The sequence below is a fragment of the Prosopis cineraria genome, unplaced genomic scaffold, assembly GCF_029017545.1.
Source record: "Prosopis cineraria cultivar Desert tree isolate PC_DT_omini unplaced genomic scaffold, ASM2901754v1 PC46, whole genome shotgun sequence".
In the NCBI taxonomy this organism is placed as follows: Eukaryota; Viridiplantae; Streptophyta; class Magnoliopsida; order Fabales; family Fabaceae; genus Prosopis; species Prosopis cineraria.
The window spans coordinates 1-24,197 of NW_026555376.1; the positions used below are offsets into that span (position 1 = coordinate 1).

Genomic DNA, 24,197 nt, shown 5'->3' on the forward strand with positions numbered 1-24,197 from the left:
AGCTAAGATAATTTCTTAACTGTCATTTTATTAAAGATGAATTTATTATTTTAAAATTTGTAAGTTAAAAAATTTTATATTTAGATTGTCCCAATTGAATTTAAACAGTCCAAATTTCATCCAGTGATAGGTATCATGGTCCAAAGTGGACTGATGTCTCACTGTTAGTCACCCACCAAGGATTTCTAATAACGTCTGTTACAACGTTTGTTTTGGTGTATTTTTTTTTCCCCAACATCCTCTCATAATTAAGTCAAAATCACTGGATCGCTCATTATTTTTTTTTTCACTATTCTAAATCCATCCATCAAAGTTTTACAGCAAGTTTTTTTGTCTTTTTCCATTTTTTAGATGCATACACCAGATTTACATCGATTAATTAGACACACACACTCTTCTTGAGAAAAAACCGAAAAGTCCATAGCTTTCCAAGCCTTTTAAATTTTAAACTGCAATTAAGTTGAGTTGCGTTTTAATGTCAAAATTCTGGAGGTTCTTCAGGGTGATGCAGGAGGTGATGAATTTTTCATCCATTTGAATATTCCATATACGTTCAAGACTGAAATCGAACGAACGATTTCATATCTAACTCTAAAATTACAAATAACTTTAACGCTAAATTGATTTTTACATTTTTATTTCTAATTCTAATAATTGCAAAAATATAATCAATATCGAACATATATTTCTTTCATTATACTTGACTCTTCTCATCCTTATCAAGTTATATATTTTCTAAATTTTTCATGGCTTCATCATTAGATTTAACATGTTCACACATGTACTTCAATGTTTTTGGGTAAAATGAAGTGACAAATAAATTTAATCTAATCCCAAACCAAGGAAAGACCTGCAGGCGATCAACAATAATCTTGAAGTTCTTTTTTTTCCACAAAAAAAAAGAAAAAAAGAAAAAGAAACTTGAAGGCCGTTGATCGCAAATAAGACATATTTATCAAATGCATCAGATAGAAGAAATCATAGGGGAGTTCGCAGATCTTAGATTGTAACGTTTCAGAAAAGGATTGTTTCATTTGACCTTTTGCTGGCCTGTTTGGCTGTTTTCTATTGGAAGACTTGGTAATATAGCACCAAAACTGTGTAATTAGTGAAGCCAAGTACAACGTAACCAACAGGCCAGCTAAATGGAGTGAATTAGTTTGTCTGTTATATATAAATAATGGGTTGTTAATAGTTGTTTAATTAGAATATCCTGTTAATATCATGACCAGTCATGAAATTTAGCCTATAAAGGCCAACGATATCCCTTTCTCAGCTTGAAGCATACAGAAAGAGAAACTATCCTTCTTGTTTCTATGGCTTCTTCTTCTTCTAATCCCTTCCTGTTTGCTTTTATTTCTGTTGTTTGCTTCTTCTTCTTCTTGATAGAGAACGAACCCTTTGTTTCTGCAATAACGAGGAAAGAAGCCAGTGAGCTTCTTCAACAAACTCAACATCATGTTTCATCTCACCTCTTTCTTCCCTTCTTCATCTTGCACCTCTCCTCCTAAAGGTTCTTTCTCTTTCATCTCTCACTCTCTGTTATTAAAAAAATTGTTCTACAGCATTGTGACGCTCAGCACCAACTCTCTTTGAACCATAAATAACATTACTTTTTGTTCAATTAAGATAGTTAATATTTAATCAAATGATTATAACAAAGTAGAATGTCAATGCATGGTTAGAGTTCTAATTAACTAGATTGACAGTTAGATTCCAAAAACTAATTAGATCGATCCAAATACAACTTCTATATATGCTAGCACAGAAAATGTCATTTACATATCGTAACTCTCACGTCGGTGCTGTCCAAAGCCAACTAATGAAGGAGTAGTCTCAAATTTGTTTTCCTTGTATAGAATCTCTTCTTTGTAGCGTATTTTTTTCCTACTATTTGAACTGGACTGACATTGAGCTGATAGAATAATCCACGTGACTACTACATGAGTACATTCAAGTGATATGTGTATGTGTATAACACGATGAACAGGTGCAAGCAGGAAGGGATATTTGGAAGTAGTACACAAGCACGGCCCATGTTCAGAACCGAAGCAACAAACATCATCATCTTCATTTATTATACCGCACAGAGAAATCCCTGATGCGAGACCAAGCGAGGGCTAGGTCAATCCACTCTAAGCTTTACAGGAGACACAACTATAATGAAGTAGCAAAAGTAGATGTTAGTTCAAATCGCAGGTTGGACCGGGTTCAGCTTCCGGCCCAGTCCGGCGTCCTTCTCGGGACCGGGAACTACTTTGTCACGGTGGGGCTGGGAAGCCCCAAGAGAGATCTGTCTCTGGACTTCGACACAGGCAGTGACCTAACTTGGACTCAGTGTGAGCCCTGTCTTGGTTCTTGCTATTCCCAGAAACAACCAGTCTTTGACCCTTCTCACTCTTCTTCTTACTCCGATGTCTCTTGCTCATCTTCTCAGTGCTCCCAGCTTCTCTCTGCCACTGGTACACACACACACTCTCACATTATCTTTCAAGCTAAGTTTATGAACATAGCTTCCTTTCTTTTATTCATTGAATACATTCTCTTATATATGCATATGATCTCCAGGATTTTTTCCATTATGCAATACAACAACAAGGGCTTGCATGTACGGTCTTATCTATGCTGACGAATCCACCTCCATTGGCTTCTTCGCTAAGGAAAAACTAACCATATCTCCGACCGATGTCTTCGACGACTTCCTTTTTGGCTGCGGCCAGAACAACACAGGTCTCTTCGGCGGCACCGCTGGGTTGCTCGGTCTCGGTCGCGATCCGCTCTCCTTCGTCCAACAAACCGCGCATAAGTACCACAGAATCTTTTCCTATTGTCTTCCGTCGACTCCAAGTGCCGTCGGCTACCTCAACTTTGGCCCCAGTCATAGGTACTCCTACGGCGACGTCAAATACACTCCGTTCTCCTCCATCTTCAAGAACTCCTCCTTCTACGGCCTTGACTTCGTCGGAATATCTCTCGGTGGCGTCAATATCCCGATCTCTGCCTCCTCCGGCACGGTTATTGACTCTGGTAGTGAAGTCACCTGGCTCCCTCCGGCGGCGTACAGTCCCTGAGAGACGAGTTTCAGAGACAGATGTGGAGGTACCCGAAGGCGGATCCGGTTGAAGTACTGGACACGTGCTACAATCTGCGTGGGTACGAAGTTGTTCACTTGCCGAAGGTTTCATTGACGTTTGGAGGTGGGGGTGAACGTGACGTTGGACGCATCGGGGATTCTGTATGTTGTGAGCAAAGAACAGGCGTGTTTAGGGTTTGCTGCGAATAAAGTTGATGGCGATGAAGGTGATGATGTGGTTATTATTGGCAATACACAGCAGAAAACACTGGAGGTAGTGTACGATGTTGATGTGTGAAAGGATTGGGTTTAGATCTCACGGCTGCAAATGATAGATTCTTAAATTTATTAGTGTTATTAGGATGTCAACAAAAATCAATAAATCCAAGTAGCTTATAAGTTGATATATTATAAGCATGAGTAAGGTAAGGATATGCTTATATCTGTCTACTTATATATTTAAAGTGATCTAATTCATGAGTTTGCCAGGTAAAGCAAGAGACTTTTAGACGTTGGTTGTTAGGGCTTATATTGTCTTCCCCAGTTACAAGGCTATGGACTCTGTTGTTTTTACTATTGCTATATATTTGTTCGTCATGTTTCGCTATTTGGTATTACCATTTCCTCGTCATTCAGGGGAGAAAGTTTTATTATAGTCACTTTTCTCATATTTAAGGCGTATTAAAATATTGTAAATAATTTTCAAAGAAATAAAAATAATTGCAATAGCCTAATAATGCATTTGGAGAAAGATTTTCTTTTTCTTTTTTTTCTTTTTGGGGGGGCGGGGGGGGGGGGGGGGGGAATGAGAGCCAGCGGCCCCTGTGCCGCAATGGGATGTATGTTCGAACCCAGAATGGGCTTTCAAGTTTGGACCTTCATTTATATTCTCCTCAGTAAAATTTCGACAGCCAATCGGGAATCAGGAGTTATTTACATCAACTGATAAGAGTACAGCAAAGGACAAATAAAAAAAAAAAAAAAACCTATATCATTCATGAATTCTCTCTCATATTACATCACCTTCAACAGGCTTCAAATGATGGCGAAACTACCCCATCAGAAAAATCAAAAGCTTAAAGAGAAACTTCAATTTGATGTTTTATTAATTGTAATTGTTTCTTTCACGGAGGTCATTCTCTGTCCCAGGAAAGTGTCCAGTCCAACACAGACTTTTTCCCTGTATTTATCAATATGCTTGTGAGAAATCTACCTGTTTCTCCGATAAAAATGAGAGTCAAACATGCTTCTCTTGTGATTTGAATCATAGATGTTCTGAGGTTCAAATTAATTTCAGATCAGCCACCAAGCAAGAGAACCGAAGACAAAATTCACCTATGTGCGCTCTTGCTGGAGCTTACCAACAAGACAGTTTTCCATTGCTTCATCACAAAGCTCAAGGGTAATTTCTAAATTCCCTTCTTCATAATTTACATCAAAAATATATCATATATCTCTTTCTCTGCTACCAATCCTTTTGCTCTCATCTCATCAAAAAATTGCCTCGCCTCCACAAATTTCTTCCTCTTGAAGAACCCTTTTATAATGGCATTATAGGAAGAGGCTGTGAGATCAAATCCCTTTTCAATCATTCCTCTATGCAAAAACCATGCCTCTTTCATATTCCTAGCTTTACAATGCCCTCTTACCAAGATATTATATGTGTTACCATCGGCTGCCACTCCCTCGGCATGCATACTCCTGAAAACATTCGTGGCAGCGCGCATGTCATTTCTAATGCAGTACTGCTTCATAAGAGAATTGAATGTGGTAGCATTTGGTGTTATACCCTTATCTAACATCCATTGAATTAGTCTTTCACCATCTTCCAGCATTCCTGACAGGCAAAACCCATTCATTAGCACATTGAATGTAACAACTGTAGGCTGAAGTCCTTTATCGAGCATCTTGCGAAGCAGCTTGTGAGCCTTGGCCATTTCCCCAATCTTACAGTAAGCATCCATAAGAGTCGTGTATGTAACAGTATCGGGATAAATTTCAGCAAGTTCCATTTCTTCCATCAATTTTAACGCTTGTTCTATATTTCCTATCTTACAAAGGCCATTGATGAAAGCATTGTAAGTGCAAACATTTGGTTGTAGGCCCTTTGCAGATATCTCATGAAGAAGTTCATTTGCTACATCTACCTCTCCACGTTTACAAAGTCCATCAACCAGTGCAGTATAAGTGAAAATATTTGGAGTCAACCCTTTCTGAACCATCTGGTTGTGTAAAGAAAAGGCTTCTTTTATTTCCCCTGCCTTGCAATATCCATCAATGAGTTCTGTATAAGTAACCTCATCTACTTCCAACCCTTTACTAAGCATTTGACTGAAAAAATCTTGAGCTTCCGCCATTTTCCCATTTTGACAAAATCCATGAATCATAGCAGTATATGTCACAAAATCAGGTATTATTTTCTTACCTTGCATTTCATTAAAGAACTTGTATGCAGCTGAAATATTCCCAGACTTGCAGAAACCACTTATGATGGTTGTGTAGATCACATGATCAGGATATATCCCCTGGTTTCTCATTTCCCACAAGATTTTATCAGGTTCAACTACTTTACCAGTCTTACGAAGAAGAAGAATTACATCATTGTAAGTGTATTCATTTGGTTTGATTCCCTTTCTCTGCAACTCTTCTACAAGCTTTACAACCTTCTCTAGCTGTCCAATTGACAATATCCACTAATTATAGTGCTATAACTTACAATATCAGGCATATGGCCCTTAAATTCCATTTGTATGAGTAAAAGGTGTGCTTCTTTGATCATACCCAACTGACACAGACAATGAAGAATGACATTATATGATGTGGTGTTCCAAGGAACACCTACTCCTGGATAGTCGTTAAATACCTTTAATGCCATCCTTATTCCATCAAAATTGTTTGACAGCCTAGCTAGAAACAAATTACAAGAATCTACAGAGACCAGAAGACCATAATTTAACAATTTATCAAAAAGTTGTCTGGCTTCTAAAAGCATCCCACCTTCAACTAAGACTTGGAAAAATATATCAAATACATGAGGGTCAGAACCCCAGTCCTTGTATGTATATATTAACCGCTCAGTAAAATTTGCAAAAGAATGGTCAACATCCAGATTGGGCTTTGCCCAGAAATCATGAACCAGGCTGTGTGCCATTTTTAAGTCCTTTGATGCCACAGCAATATGAACTACTATACAAAGGGCCTCCAGTGTTGGGTCTCTGCGCAGACGTGCCCAGTTAAAGAAATCTAAAACCAGTTCATAGTCATTCTTTATGTCCATAAGAACCCAAATCAGATGATCAGGCCTGAATTTGGATTCATAAGGTTTCAGAATGTGGCGAAGAGGCTCAGAACGGCGAAGCTTTATCGTTTTGGAGATTTGACGCACAAATTCAGAATCTTTAATAGCAGACTTCTTTGGGGAATAATCAGGAAAAGGTCTGGTATTGGTTGAACCTACAAGAGAGGCTCTCCCACTCAGATATCTTCGACATCCAGAATATGTTGGATCAAAACCCAAAAGCAGACGACAGTCACTAATTTTTAGATAATGGAGTGAAGAGGAGATTGTTGGTCTCTTCATGTGCAAGAGGAGCACCCATTTGAAAAATTGAGACTTTCTATACAACAGTTTGGCACCTCTCTCCCAGTACACAAGAATCACAACAAAGAGGCTCTTTCATGACAAATCACCTACAAGTAACAACTTTTCTTAGGCGGGTGGGAAGAGGTAGTATGGCCGTGTGGCACATATGTACAATCAGAAAGGCTTATTTCAGCTCCAAGGCATAGACATCACACGCAACCCAGCTATAATTAGATTGCAAAATGTTTTTAATTCTTGACAGTTGTATCGGGTAATGTCAAAACACTTGCCTATTGAGCATCTTACCATATCAAAATGACAAATACTTGCTTCATTTTAACCTAGAAGGAAAGAAGAGGAAAAGAAAATGTATCAGGCATTCTATCAAACACTTCTAAACATTCCCAAATAACCAGTTAAACCTCCAAAAGATATTCCAGGAGAGAAAGAATTTACGCTCAAATCAAACTCAAACTGGCCCAGATGTTTACATTCACGAACAGTTCTAACACTCGGGTATTCCAAGAAAATAAAGCCATATATTGCAGCAAGCAATGATATGTCTAAAGCAGAAAAATAAGGTTCCTTATTCCCAACGAACAACAATCAAACGAATATCAAAGAATGAAGGCAATGAGATATTCATGAAGAGAAAGAAGACAATTACGTTTCCTAGAATTGCCAAGCGAAAAGGAGATGAAATATCCAGCACTAACAAGCAATAATAGAAAGTCAAAGTGCAGATTTTCCGTCAGATAAGGGAGACGCTACGTTAATGGAGATATTTCCTTTCTAATCAATATCTTACATTTTTCTACATGGTTTGAGAAAGAGATGTGGGTGGGTGGGTGGGTGTGGGTAAGCGCTAAAGCAAAGAACTTGTTGCAGATGCTCCTCTGTTTTTATATCCCCGAACCAAAAATTAGAAGAAAATCAGAGACTTTGCAAAGATGGAGAAAGATGAGAAATAGGAAGAAAACGGAGAAACTTGACTATTTTGAACAGGGAAAAATCAGAGATCAACGGAAAGATAGGGAACAGAGAAACTTGAAGGACCAACCTATAAGATTGAGAAACCAACCCAGTATAACTTTGTCTTCAAGCCCCAGAATCTGTGACTCACAAATTGAAGGAAGACAGAACTGGTGAAGCTTTGAACAAGTGCCGGCGAGGTAGAGGTCGGTATAATCGACTTCGACTTCGAGTTCAGGCCACCTGAAATTGGGATTTTGGAGTGCGGAAGTCTGTGGGTAGATGGCTGGACGGGCATGGACGTCGGAGGCCGACGGTTAGGCGAGCGGCGGGCGAACTCGTGTCGTGAGGGGTGAAGCGCTGTGACGTTTAGGGATTGCGAGTGCGAGGCAGTCGCCATCCTAATTATCAAACACATTTTGTAACACTCTAATCTAATCTAATCTAATCTAATCGGAGGAGCTCTCGAAAAGTTTAAATTCTTTTTTGGATTAACGAGCATTTTACACCTTTCAATGCTACACGAAAAGTATCATAAATCTTAAAATTTTAGAATATATAAAGCAAATTTTAATTTTTAAATTCACTGTAAATTACTCTCCATTATTATCTTTTTATTAATAACATTACTGTTCACCGTGCTACTCATCACGAGGTCAAGTGTTGACATGACAATCTTCTATTGATATATCATTTATTAATTAATGTCACTGTAAATTATTATGAAGTGAGTAGCGTCTTAAATCTTAAACTTAAAAATTTTAAACAAATTATTCTCACTGTTTATATATAAAAAATTAATTATTATATAAATTAAATTAATCTCATCATAATCTGCTATGGTGAACACATCGTTGGCCACAGTAGACTACCCATAATTTTGTTAAGTGACTTTTTTGCCCTTTTTTTGCAATATTTTTTAAATGATTGGTATCTTATGCTTTCATATGCTATGTAATTCTAATTTAATTTTATTTTAAATAATATTTATTTATTTAATAGTGAAAACTTGGGATCTCATTTAAAAAAAATTTAAGTATCAAAGAATTTTAATTAATAGGCTAATTTAGGTTTCAAATTCGTTGATGAAATTATCGGTTTTTATATTCATTGTTACGTATTAGATGATTTTACAAATAATAAATGCAAAAGTCGATAATTTCATCAATTAATTTGAAACCTTAATTAGCCTGTTAATTAAAATCCTTTCATACTTAAACTTCTTTTCAGATAGAATCTCAAGTTTTCACCATTAAATAAATAAATATTATTTAAAATAACATTACATCAGAGTTATAAAGTATATGAAAGCATGGAATATCAATCATTTGAAAAACTTTACGAAAAAAGGGGGTAAAAAATGTCATTTTATAAAATTATGAATTACTCACCTTAGTCAACAATGAGTTCACTGCAGTGAACCATGCTGAAACTAATTTGATCCACATAATAGTCAATATTTTATACATAAACGGTAAAAGTAATTTGCTTAAAATTTTAAAATTCAGGATCCAAAACCCTACTCGCTCAATAGTTTAAGGTTTATGACGCTGATAAACAAATGACACATCTGCAAAGGATTGTCCCGTCATTATTTGGTTGGCCCCATGGTGAATTGTATAGTGAATAATAATGGCATTAACAAAAAGATAATAGAGGGATAATTTTTATAAATTTAAAAGTTTAAAGTTCATTTTATATATTTTAAGAGTTTAAATTCTAAAGCATTTTTTGTGCAATACTTCAGGGTTTAAAATACTCATTAACCTGTTATTATTATTTTTTTGGAAAGAAAAACTAACCTAAGTCATGTTGGTTAGTTAAGGGTTTTTTTATTTTTAATTATGGTACACTACTTATTTAAATCTTATTTTTTTTATTTAAATCACGTGATTAACAGGTTTAATCAGTATTTTATTTTTTTCATTATGTAATCTCTCTCATGGAAGTATGACTGGCTATTAAGTAGCATGTCTTTCAACTTGCATTGTATTTGTTCTTTTAGTATTTATATTTAAAAATGTTACTATTTCTCCTCTTAACCCTTGAAAACAACTCTTTTATTGTTTATTCTGCTCGAGAAATTCTTAAATGAATCAAATACATCATGTTATTTTTTATCTGTCCAATTTGAATGCTCAAATCATTTAAATAAAATCTTATATAATATTATTTTAATTAATTTATTTTTATAATATAATGCATATATAATTTATTGCTTTTATTTTAATATCTCCCTCCTCTCTCAAATAATCTATTGTAGGTGTAAATAAAAGTAAATATGAAAATAGTAAACTTAAAAAATGCAAAATAAACTAAAATGTTAAATTATGAAGGTTAGGAAATTTATCAGTATAGCAAAAGCTTACTTTCGAGCAAGTTTGCCCGAGAGGTTAAGGGGGAAAACGTGAGACCTTTTGCACACAAGTGCGCGTGGGTTCGAACCCCACAGCTTGCAAGTTTTGAAAATTTTATCCAACAAATAAACTACTCCCTCCAAATATAAGCTATTCTTTAAAAAATTAAATGTTTAAAAATATTATGTATCTTTAATCTTTTTGAGATATGATAATTATTTTTTCTTAAAGTATTCTTATTAATAATGACTTTATATTTATTGCATGGTATTTAATAAGAATAAATATAAAAAAATAGAGTTAGTTTGAAAGTTTGTAATTATTTTATTAGGGATAAAATTCAATTAAAAATGTCTTATATTTTTAAATAGATGGAGTATATGGTTAATACTTATATTAATTATTAATATATAACGTACTCTTGCAAGCTAAGATCATTCATTTACTGCCTTGAGTATTATTATACCCAAGAAAAAAAAAAAAGGCACTATGTGATATATCTCACTCACTCACGCCAAATTTTCCAATCTCAATGTATTTATTCATAATTATGAAAACCTTTTTTTTATTTTCAAAATTTACACAAGATCTCTCTAAAATTAAAGATTGTGTTATCTAGACCTTCATTTTATTTTCATGATTTTATTTGCATCCATGCGTCATTAATCCACTGTTAACTTATTAGATTTAACATTGTTACTAAAATATCCTTTCTTTACATAAATATCTATTAAATAACATTTTTTACTTCCCTTTCAACATGTTTTTTTTATTGTGTTCCAAAGTTTATTGTTTTTTAGTTGAATATATTTAATTATTTTTTGGTGAAAGAATATCTTTAAATTATTTGTTTGAATGTTAGTACACTTAATTATTTAAAATCGTCCTATAAATATGTTGCTAGTATTTTTTAAGTCAACTTAATAGGAAATATTAGCACGAATTTACTTCCATAATTGTCATGATAAAAGCTTTTTTGGTATTGTCATTTTGTTTTTTAAGTGAATATCTCATGTCAAAATATTCGAATTCTAAAAAGCTTGTGCTTTGATTTTAATCACTGATGATAGCATATACTTCTAAAATATTTAGACACGCACGGATCAAACTTCATTAATTAACAGAATGTACGGATATTCTTACGTAAGTTTTTGCGTTAAATCATGACAGTTTCCAGTCTGTCCTCCTTTAAATTTTCATGGCAAAGGCCTTCGGGTGAAATACTTGTAATTGAGCCATGTAATGTTTGAATCTCATGAAGAAGTATTGGATATCAACTAGCTGTATCAAATTATTTGTTTGAATATCAGTACACTTATATTTTATCAAAACACACACACACACACACACAATATAATGCATTTTATTCATCAAATATATAAATAATGAAAAAAACTCTTGTAACGATGCTTTATATCATCAGTAGAAAAAAAATTTAAAATATTAATAATCTCACATGAAAAAAAGTAAACATCGTGAAGCCACCTCAGGTTATTTCAAACCCTCATGATTATTAAAAAAAAAAAAAAACAGAGACAGATAGGGTGAGACATAAAATGATTCTTATTCTACAAGGATTGAATAATTTATCAATTGCAATGTAACAGGCTCCTTTATTGAATTTCTAATTAACAAATAACATTAAAAAAATAACAAATCAAGTTATAATTTTAGCAAGCACGCTTTATATTAAAAAAATGATATTACACATGCAAAATATTTACAGTAACAAGTTCGAATTAATAAATAACATTATCAAAATAATAAGTCAAACTATGATTTTAACAAATATCTTTCATGTTGAAACAAAATAATATTGAATATACAACATGTGTTGTGAATAAATTTCTTTATTGAATTTACAAGTAAGTAATATTATTAAAATAATAAGTCAAATTACTAAAAATAATTGAAAAGTATTTTGATCACTTCTTTACAAAACATGATTTCAATTTAATTTCTTGATCTTATAGTGTAATTTTAGAATTGTTTGAAACTAATTTAAAATAAAATCACATTTCTAGTCTAATCACTTGTACAAAATAAAGCTTTTAAGAGGTATTTTCTACCTATAATAATTGTCATTGACCGTTGGACTTTTTACGTCAGTTGATCTTTTCTAAAACGGAATGCCGTACTCTATGTTGACAGGTAGTTTCTAATTCTCCATGTCTTTATCTCTTCAGCGTCTCATTTTATTATTCCTAGTTAGATTTTTCTTGAATTTTTTTCCTTAATATTTCTTGCAGTACTCTAACTTGTGAACATATTTTTGAAAGCCACGCACGTGGGGTCCTCAGACAAAGAAAACTAAAATATGACTATTGCATGTACATAGACAGCATGCGCATTTACTTTAAATAATGTTCCCATGTTCTTTCCTCTTGCTTTAAATGCCTATTGTTGGCCTAGTAGAATATAGGCAAAGATATCTGGTCTAACTTGGGATAAAATTAAATTTGCTTTAAGATTCTATTGCTAATTCATGTATAAAAAATTTAAAAAAATTGGACAAAAAGGTAGTATTGATTCCCATTCCCTTTTGAATGTAAATTGTTCTGTCTTTCAATTAAATCTAGTACATGGGTTGTCATCACTCTTACAGATACTTCAAGAACAAAAAATTTATTTGTTTAGAAAGGGTGTACCAGATGATCAGTTTATTTTTATGTTCCAAACATAAAATTTCTCTTTCTAATTGATATTTGGTTGTATCTTTGCCTACTGTGATGATATGTTTCTTGCATGGAAATTGATCAGAAATTTGTTGTTATTTCAATCATGATGATCAGCATATTGTTATTTATAATATGGGGTTAAAATGTTAATTTTGTAACTATACATGTGACCTCCATATGCAACTTTATATATGTATATCTTAACTATTTTCCTCTTCTCTCGCAGAAAAATGAGGGCGAAGTATTGACACTGGCTCTCTTCTTAGAACTATAGTTCTGTCTTTGTTTGGGGTAAGGCCCTGAAGATATAAGTGTGTTTAATATTTTCACTGTGCCTCTAATATTAGTTTTAGTGCCTCCATGGAAGAAAGGAAACACGCACGACACATTAATTTATTATGATATTCTTATAAAATGTATGACAATGATATGGTTGTGATCATAGTGAACATTTCTGTCTTGATGGTTATAAGTATTGCATAATTGACTCACGGGATTTTATTGAACCAAGTTTTTGGTTCCTGCCCATAATGTTGCTGCAGTATAAGAAGCTTGAGGAATATGCATTGTATGAGAACAAACTATGAGAGTAGGAGATTATGGTTGTCCATATTTATAGTTAACATCATTTTCCTGCAAGTTTCTTAGACACATATAGCTTGAGGAGTTTTAGTGTTTTATTGTTCTCTTTGTTTTTCCTAAGTTCAAAAGTACGTGTTCTTTTTTGTTGTACATATAAGCATAGTTGACATAGTTCAAAAGAATGAGTAGGGGATCTTGGCTTTAGGAAGCTGATACTTGAATCTAATTCATGTGAAGCTATAAAGGCAATCAATGGTATTGATCTCCTTGACCATTTGAACGCTAGTCTTGTAAGTGAAATCAAATCGTTGCTAGCTTGAAATTAGGCGATGCCCATTCGATAGATTTTGAGGGATGCTAATGAAGCTGTTGATCATCTTCCTAAATTAGCTTTCTCCAGTGTTAATACACCAACGAGAGTGGATGGCTTGCGTTTCGTAAAATCCCAAAAAATGTTAATAATTTATGGTTTAGTGAATTCAAAGTGGGTTGATTTACTATACAACTTATTGATACAAATATTTTATTTTGTAACACTCGACATTTTTATGTTTTTATATGTAGCTAACATGTGCTTGAGACCAAACTTTAGACAGTGATATTCATAAAATATGAAAGAAGAAATGTAGTGGAGTGATCCACTCCTCTTTAAGGTATATTCAAATTGGTAAAATAAAAGGTGAGTGATTAATGCCTAGACCTCGAAAGGAGCTTGAAAAATATTGAGAAAGTGATGAATTTAAAATCAAATATGAGAAAAATAAAAATAAATCAAGCAGCTAACATAGGATGATGTGTATATAGAGGCAGACGAATAACATTTGTAGAGTATAGAAAAAGAATAGCAAGAATTATTCAAATATGTTTGTATTTTTTATTCTTTAATTGACTTAATCCTTTCATTTTTAAAAAAAAAAATTAGGAAGTTGAATTTGGAAGGCCTTGTGAATGTCATGAGGTTTTCAAGAAAATTCAACATGACAAGGAAAAGGATTGGGTTGGAAAGAGAGCCGCTAACACTTATATAAGTTATTTAAGTATTTATTATTTTCTTTTTTATTGTTTTTTAGGCATACATTTCAAAATTATTTTGTTTTTATGCTGAATGAGTTTGAGTGATTAAAAAAAAATCAAAAATTTGACTTTAGTATTTTTGACTCTACTTCATGGCTTCAAGTGGTTGGGGGGAAATAAGAGGGTCGAGTTTACAGGCTTGGATTGTAGGCAGGGCTCATTAACTCTAATGGAACTCAATGTGCCAATACATACAGTGAGATTGCACTCTTAAAGAAACAATTGGAAGGATAGATTTGAAAAGGTTGCTAAATCTCTACAAGTAATAGATGAAGAATTTTGAGCTAGGGAAGAAAGAATGGATTGAAAATGGGCAATGATTATAGCACAGATAAGAAAATTTGAAAAAGATGGTCATTCCAAAACCAATGATGAGAAGGGTTATGGTGATCTAGAGAATGACTAACAAGAAGATGGTTCTAATGATGAATTCAGTGAGAATAAATTTATGTGATTTCATATATTATGTGTTATGACTTTTAAATTATGATTTTTTTGTGTACTATTATGACTTTTGTTATAAACATTATGATATAATATAACTTTTCACTGGTTCAATTGTGATATATGTGTTTATATATCAACTTTTTTTTGGTTGTTTGTTATTTGAGAAATATTTTAATAGGTTTATAATATAATTTTGAATCATTAAATAAATAATGGTAGTAAAATAGAGTTCTCACAAAATTCTTGTAATAAAACTCTGAAAATAATTTTCTCACAGAAATTAACTCATCAAATTTGTGAGAAAAGCAATTAAACAAATTGTTGGCATTTCTCACAATATATTGTTATGAGAGACATTTTCATGAATGTTGTATGCAAGAATTTGTCTTACATTTCTCTTAAAATTATTTTAAAAGAAATTCTCTTGTTGTATTATGCATGGAAACTTCTTGCAAAATAATGAAAATTTCTCTCGTTATCATAGCTTTATATTGAAAGAACTTCTCACACATTTATTTTTAGTAAGAATTTCTTATAGATAAGGGCATGAGAAATGGTTCTCACAATTTTGTCCATGTGAAATGTTATTTTTCCTTCGATAGGTTTAGTGACAACTTTTTTAATGTGAGGAAGGCTGTGAGAAAAATATTTTTCATAAAAATTTGGGTGATTTCTCTCAAATTTATGTCGTGAGAAAAACACTATTTTGTTACAATGAGTTTTCACCTTGTCCTCTCCCCTCCAATTGAATTAGTAACTGTTTTGGTGCAAGATATTAGCACTGATGTTTAGTTTCTTTCTCCTTGTGTATGAAAAAGAATAAATAAACATAGTTGACTTTATTTTGCATGCAGAAAATAGTTATCACCATCTGATATATAACACCTTAAAATTTTTTTTAAAATAATTTAACTCAATCATGGTAGAAAAGTGTCTACCATGATAAATAAAAGTCAACTTATTCTATTTTTTTTTTGAAATAATTTTGTAATTTAGAACACTACCATGGTAGGAAATGATAAAGCATAGCCTTATAAGAAATTTTAACTTTTAAAATAACTACCATGGTAGAAAAGATTAAATTAGATAAATAAGTACTATTATGGTAAGCAAAATTTAACTCCTTAAATTGTCATTTCTAAAATTTGAGATCCCAAACAATTAAAAAACAAAATAAATGTAAAAGGCCCAAAAGATTCCTTTTAGAATTAAGAATATGATAAACATGATAGAATAAAAAAATAGAAAAAGTTATCCATTTAAAATTTTACAACCACCTATCACACTTTTTAAATAATACAAAACAATTCTATACAATTAATACACATCTACAACTATAGTAGAGTTATAACCACCCAACAAATTTTATATTTATAAATCTAATATAAAAACATTTAATAATTGCCTTAAGTTTGCATAATATAATATCTTAGATAAATTTTTATCTCCCACATGCCATTAGACTAAAATCATATTTCCATTCTTATACTCCCAACAAGTGCAAACCATAGATCAACAATCAAAACAAATAACTTAATCAATTTTCAAAATGAGCCAATTATTTGACCTCATAATCATACCATTTCAAACCATAAAAAAAATAAATATTGAAGTTACAGTCATTTAAAGTATACCAAAAGTAAAAATAGTTTGAAGGGTATGATTATATCATTACATTCATATAATTATCAATAAACAAAAAGCTCTAGCATTGACAATATAACATATTAAAAATTATAAATCAAATACCTAAAAGAGACAGTGAATTTATGCCACTAAACCTCAAGGACTCTTCCATGCGTCACTCGTGGCTCTTCTCCTGAAAATTGTTAATCATATAATGAGACTCAAAAGTCCTAGTAATCAATACCAATTTATGATAGTGTATAAAAATAATTAAACGTGTGCTTGCTAAGTGGAGAAACAACAATCATATAATTTCAACAAAATACAAAAAATATTACAATACATGACAAACAACTATCCTTATCTTCCTCCATTAACCTTGAGTCGTAACCCTCAATCAGTGCTAAATTACTTAGCTAAAGGTAGATTAACTCGAATCCTTACAAGCCATCTATTGGGCCTCCAATAGAGGCATACCATATGGCATAAAAATACAACTACAATAACAAGTCTCCCAACACTTCCCACAATAATCAAACAAAATTCATATCAACATTATACAATTATACAATATTACAATCTTCACAATTTTTTTATTTTCAACAATGTTATAACATGATATCCCACTTGGTAAAAATACTTCAAAATGCATATTCACAATTTACAATTTTTTCATAAACATAGAAAAATAATTTCTCAACAACAATTTATAATTTTTTCAATAATCAATCAATTAACATGAAGCAGTACTAATCACAAATTAAAAGTATGGTTACCTCATATTTTTTCAATAAATTATTCCTTATTATTTTCCTTCCACTACAATCTCCACTAACAAAATAATCTACAAACAATATATTATATTATTTATAAATATTAGTTTCAATTATTGAAACTAATAATAGAATTAGAGAATATTACATAATTTCTAATTTCATTCCTAATACAAATCTAAAGTTAGTACCATCAAGTAAAACTTTTAATTCCTCTTTTAGTCATCAATAAACATTAATAAGCTAAAATCAAACTTTAAATCAATTTTTATTATCAAAATTTTTCTTTTTATTTTATAAATTTGCACTTAAAAATATTTAAAAATTGAAAATTGAGTCTCAAACCTAAAATCATCATTATATAGCCATAATAATTCATTTTTCATTCTAAATAATTATTTAAACCTCAATAAATCAATATATATTTTCAGATTTAACAAAAACCTATCTATAGAAGTCTAGAGTTTAATACATAAGGGTCCAATTCAAAGCCTATCAACAAATTTATATTCTAGATCATTTATTATATTATAAACAATCTCAATAATTATATTTATTTAACATAAATTTATCCCTCTTTCAAACTCTCAATTTTTTACTATTACAAAATTATAAACTAAAGGAATTAGATGAATAAATTTTTTTTTAAACACTTACATAATCTTTAAAAATTTGAAATCTCACTTAAATATTCTATTAGGAAGCCTCATCTTTTAAAATTAGATCCCTTGTGCCAGCGAGCTCACTTACTATTGCTCCTCCTGTTTCGCGCATGAAGAGAAATGAAGGAGGAAGGAGAAATGAAAGGAAATATAAGAAAATTCTTTGAAATGGAGGTGATAAATATATTATTTGTCACCTCCATTACAGAAAAAAAAATGCCTATTATTTTTTAATAAAAATGTTACATTCTACACTGCTTGTAAAAAATAATAGGTGTAAAAAGTCATTTCCTATACTAATTCTAGTTACAACCAGTGCACAAAGTGACTTAAAAAAAAAAAAAGAGCCACATTCTACACTTGTTGTCTCTACAGTTGGTGTAGGAATGTAACTTTCTATATCGATTATGATGCCAATCGAAAAAAAAAAAAAGACCTTTTATTTAAAAGAAATTGATGTATGTTATTGTTGGCAACAGCATACCCATCACATATAGATGAATACATTATTCTAAGATTCCAGCCCAGCCAATGTCAGGATGCAAAAACGTCTTGAAGTAATATTTTTGCATGGCTGCATAAAACACCAACACTCACTTCTTATTGGATTCATGCCTGCATATAATATATATATATATATATATATATATAAAATCAGGAACCTAAAGCACATGTGGCAGCGCATTATAACGCCATGTTAGCTCCACCTTTGTCTCCCATGATGACACGTGGACGCTGGAATATAATTCTGCGCAAATAAAATATAATTTATCCAGGCAATTAAGTTTTTTTATTTCTTTCATTAATTAGCGCTTAATTTTTCCTTTCTCTCCTCCGTTGACAAGTGGACATTCGTGTTGAATAAATTTTGCAATAAAATATTTGCATATGCAATCAAATAATTCATGATTTGATTATTTAATTTATGGAGATTATAGTCATTCTATTTATGGAAATTGAAATCATGCATTGAATTAATTTATGGAAATAAGTATATATAATAAACACTATGAAGGGAATAAGTTGGTGGCATAACATATATTCATTCTGTTTATGAAAATTGAAACCATGCCATGAATTAATTTATGGAAATTGAGAGCAATTTTTTTATTTCCGTGAGTACAAGTCACTAGAGATTACCATTAGTAAAAAATTTGAAATAATTTTCATTATTGCCTCAACTTTATTGAATCCGTTAATTGATTTATTGTCGGCATGATTGATTTTGTTTTTGCATGTTGATATATGAAATAATTCATATATCATTATTAACACACCAATTTGAGGGCTACATGAATAAACTATTATTGATAAATCATTGAGTTATATAGCCGTTTGAATTGCCCTAAAAACTTCTGTGACTGCTATATATATAGATAGATAGAGAATGTAGGTGCATTTGCATATTCTCTTCAAACCTCTATTAAGTTGGTGTGTTCTTATTTTTGAATATTTTTTTTTAATGGGTCATTGCACCAAAGTTCAGCTGCTATTCAAGTTAGAGCAAGGCAACTACTCCCAAACGATCAAGTTGCAGGTTTTTAGGGTGTGCAAGGTTTTGTTAAAGGTTAGGTTAGCTGTGATAGATTCCAGTTTTTAACTTCATTGCATGTGACATGAAGGCATGGTTCTTTTGTCTATGGTTGACCTTTTATTTCTACGTCATGTGCAATCAACTATTTTTTTTTTAACTCTATAACTCACTTACTAGGGCAATATAATGCAAGCTTAGCTCAAGATTCCTTGGGTCACATCGAGATTCAATCATGCACTTCATGAAGAGCTTATAATTTTAGAGGACTCTTGGTATGACGTTTGGCATCTTGCATTTCCATAAAAGTAGTCATTGTATTCTATAAAAATAGTCATTCACTCAACTACATTTCATTTTAGTACCTTCTTTATTGTCAGGAGGACCCTGCATTCAAGCTATAGTGAGGACATTCTTGTACTTACATTAATTTTGCATTAATCTTTAAACATCTATTAGAAGTTGCAAACATACATGTGGTTTTTGTTATGTATATTGGTAAGTAATTGAGAAATCTCTTTAGTTATAGTTATTTATGTCGATTTGATATTTGTCTTTAGTTACTTATGATTTTTTGATTTCTAATGAGAGAATTTGTCATCCAAATGTTTTTGGACTCATATCTAGAGTAGGTGACTATCACCCAGTCAAGCATCGTGGCACATACATTGATCAATTTAATTTTACAATAATTGATGATTGGTGAGTAATGCTTTCTAATTTTTTGGATATTTATATTCAATAGTTGCATTTGCTATTATTGTCCTGGTTATTTTTGAAACGTCGCTAAAAGAGTATTGCATTTTTTAGGTGGTGATCCATTTGATTGAATCCTTCTTAGGTCTACTGCATGGTGAGCGGGTAATGAGTATCAGTTTATCGAGTAGTATAAGAGCCACGTAATTGCTGACTATAAAGGCGCATTATTTCATTTAATGATTTGGCATCAATATTGTGTTATTTTGAACGATTAAAAAATGCTTCGGGAAAGAGTTTATTTAAAGCATTGATGCATAGCACGATTATTGCATGCCAAAATAAAAAATCCACGGTGGCAGGAATGATTTCCATGATGTTGAATGAAAGTGTCTTGCGTTTATGAATAATTCATGCAGTTGGATGGGATGTTGATTGAATAAATTTTGATACTGACTGGGGCACGAATTATTCCTTAAAACACTATCGATTTTATTATAATTTTTTTAATTTTTTAATTTTAACTTTTAAAATAAAACATACCATGAATTAATGTTAATTTTCTTAATTTTGATACTGACTAGTGCACAAATTATTCCATAAAACACTCACCCATTAAATTCTTTCACTAACCGTGTAATTTATGTGCATGTTTTTGCTAATAAAATATATTCCGTACGGTCTTATTTATAAGTCACTTTTAATATATTTTACTGAGATTAAAGAAAACCTTAAATCTCATTAATTTTATCTTAAAATTTAACAAGTTTTCACCTTTACATCTAATAAATATTTTTAAATATCATTACTAATATTTTTATTTAAAGCATTTAATACGGACAAAAATGTAAATAGAAGCATTAAAAATTGACAAGTGCTCTATAAATAGGATTAAATCTTTTCTTCTCTCTCTATCCTATAAATAGCACTAGAGGAGTAAGTGTCTTCTATTTGAATAATCACATTAAATATTCCTTACAACATCCAATACACTAGAGGAGTAAGTGTCTTCCGTTTGAATAATCACATTAAATATTCCTTACAACATCCAATTAATTAAATTTGATTTCATTATTTTGAGAAATATTGGATGTCTTTTATTTTGTATTTATTATGCATTAAATATGTGTGCACATTTAATATGTTATTAATCTAGAAATTTCTTATATTGATTTTTTTGGTAATTAAAATTTGGAAATATATAAAAATTAGGAATTCATTGGCAGCTGCTTTGCAAGCTTTTTTGTTTTTTGTTTTTGTTTTGCCAAGCTACTTTGCAAGTTTATAAAATCAGGAGTAGTTGTTAAATAGAATATCTTAAACTTTTAATTTGGGCATTGTAGTTTGATTACCATTACCAATTCCATGAAAATATGAATCCACATTCAATGCACTTATTTAAGGAAATATTCTATATTGTGTAATTTGTATTTAATAATTATTATATATGGGTAACCCATTTATTAGGTTATCAGATTAGATTTAGGGTGTTCAATTTCAAAATTTGTGTGTCAGGGCATATTATCTAACTAATAAATTTGGGTAGTTTATCTCTCTTTTTTTAAAATTTAAAGACAAATGGTAGCAAACATAAGAAACAAGCAATGAAAAAAAAAGAAAATAAACAAACAAACATCATATTGAAGTTAAAAGTAACACATGTAAGCCTATAATGAATTGACTTGAAAAAGAGCTTTGTGAATCTTCTTGAATCTATTGAGTAGTTTATCAGGTAACTAATGAATATGTAATAGTTGACTACTCATTAAACATTCTCATCATTCACATTTATGGTGGTTCTTTTGAGAAATATTTCATTTTTTATCATCCAATTTATTGGGTTGTAAATATGGGTGGGAATTTATTAGTTTGTCAATTTAGAAATTACTTTTGATCATTGTACTATTTATTTTCTGTGAATATTTTCTTTAGTTATTTTATTTGCAAGTATAATCTTATTATAAAGTGAAGATATATAAATTGTGTTCCCAATTGGCTTATGCTCCCAATCAATTTTAATGATTTTATTTTATTTTAAGTCAATTTTAATTGCACAATTATTAAAGAGATACAGTTACTGCATTTTCTTTAAAATATTTCTTCTCTTTGGTTATTTGATGCACATATAAAAATTAAAAATAACATATGCTCCTAAGAGCTAGTAATTTAGATAAACTCTAATGACGTAAGCTTGAATAAATGAAAATATTTAATGTCAAACTTACAAAAATTGCTTTTTACCCAACAAAAAATAAATTGACTGTGCCTAAAACTTTTCACTATATCTTCAAAATTGATCATGATCATTTTTATTAGATTTTTTGGTCCCATCTTGATCCCAAACGGGACATGACTGAGACAAAAGGAAAAAATTTAGTCTTTCATGATAGGAGAAGCGATAGGATTGTCCCGATCCCATCTTATGAATACTCCTACCATTCACACAATTACCCAAATAGATATTATACATGAAGATAATTTTTATTAATGAATTTATGTTTCACTATAAATATATTACATGATGGTAAATGACATATTTGGCTATATCCCAATTATATAATATATTTATATAGAATTTACTATTTAATAATTAGACATATATTAGAATACTATATAGTATACTAATATTTATTTAATATTAATTTGTATAAAAATCAAGATCATTTCGTGCATTGCACAGGTATATATATAAAATATATAAGCTTAAGTATATAAATTTTATCCTTTAGTAAAGGAAAATATATTTATATATTAGTTATATTGCAATGGTTGTTACTTTTCTTCTTTGTTTCATGATCTTGCTTCCTCCTTTTTTCTTTTTGATAAAACATGGAGAAAACTAAAACAAACTTGCATCCCAGCTAAAACTATACAAATTTTTTCAAATTTTAAAAAATTCACTTCACATTGACATATCCATGCCAAATTAAATTCAAAGTCAGCATTTTTAATTAATATTAAGCCAAAAATGTTGTTCTTAGTATCATGTCCCATGTGCTAGAAGTGTTCATATGAGTTTTGACCCAGTCAGCCCAACTCCATTTTGATTATGTCAAGACAAATATATTTTGAATAAAAAAAATTTGGGGCGAGACATGACGCGTGGGATGAATTAAAATTTTCCTCAGCACAATATGAGACATAGGTTTAGTATTGGACATCCAGTCCTATTCTAAATAGATATTATATATATTAATTTTATTTTGTTTTTATATCTATAATTTCACTTTATTTACATTTTAAAAAAAATAAAAGCACAAAAATATCTTGAGATGTTAAAACATGTCCACCTTTTTAAAATCTTGAGATGTTATTATATATGTGTGTGTGTGTGTGTGTAAATATTTTCACAAGACAATAAATTAGAATATATGGATGGCATGAATGATGAAGCACACAGGATATGGTTGTTTTAATTGATAAAAAAGCATGTTGATTTGGGAAATGAGATTAACAAAAATCTTATGCATTGCAAAACAAATTGACCATTCCTAGAATGTTTCTATTGTGTCTTCAAAATTAACTATAAATTCAATATTTCTAGTAGTAGTGGACTATATAAATATATAGGAAAGAAGAAGTGCTGTTGATTGATGATGATGTAAAAACTTCAATGCTCATATAGGTTATTAAATTAAATATATGAATTTAGCCAAAAAAATTAAATTATATGAATGACATGAATGATGGAGCATGGAACATGGTTGGTTTAGTTGATAAAACGTATATTGATAATGGGGAGATGGGTTAACAAAAATCATATTCATTGTAAAACAAATTGAGCATGCTTGAATTGTTCTAGCTTTGTCTTTAAAATTGAATATGATAATTCTTTTAGAGGATTTCCCAAATAGAACAAGGTGTGAGATGAAAATTTAGTTTCGATTCTTTTTTGCAATGGGACATGAGATAGGATTGTCCATTGTCCTGATCTTGTCCCACAAAACCCCTCTACCATCCACATTACTAATCAAATTAAATAGATACTATAATTAATGTTGGCCTTTAATTTAAAAAGAAAGAGTGACAAGGATTGATAAATTTTAATATGTTTATATGTTATACTATCATTAGATTAAAGAGTGATAGATAACAAGTTTTAATGTCTCAGTTATATAATATATTTGTACAAAATTCAATATT

At 30.9% G+C, this 24,197-nt stretch overlaps 1 protein-coding gene and 1 pseudogene across 1 annotated transcript; one reads left to right on the plus strand and one right to left on the minus strand.

The window, feature by feature from the left end:
* Positions 1 to 2,101: 2,101 nt before the first annotated feature.
* On the plus strand, positions 2,102 to 3,371 carry LOC129295084 (aspartyl protease family protein At5g10770-like; annotated as a pseudogene).
* A 1,117-nt stretch (positions 3,372 to 4,488) lies between these two features.
* On the minus strand, positions 4,489 to 8,005 carry LOC129295085 (pentatricopeptide repeat-containing protein At1g05670, mitochondrial-like). Its single transcript, XM_054933563.1, is given in 3 exon segments — positions 4,489 to 5,753; positions 5,756 to 6,997; positions 7,717 to 8,005. Coding segments are annotated over 2 exon segments (2,148 nt in total). The 5' UTR covers positions 6,654 to 6,997; positions 7,717 to 8,005; the 3' UTR covers positions 4,489 to 4,503.
* Positions 8,006 to 24,197: the final 16,192 nt, after the last annotated feature.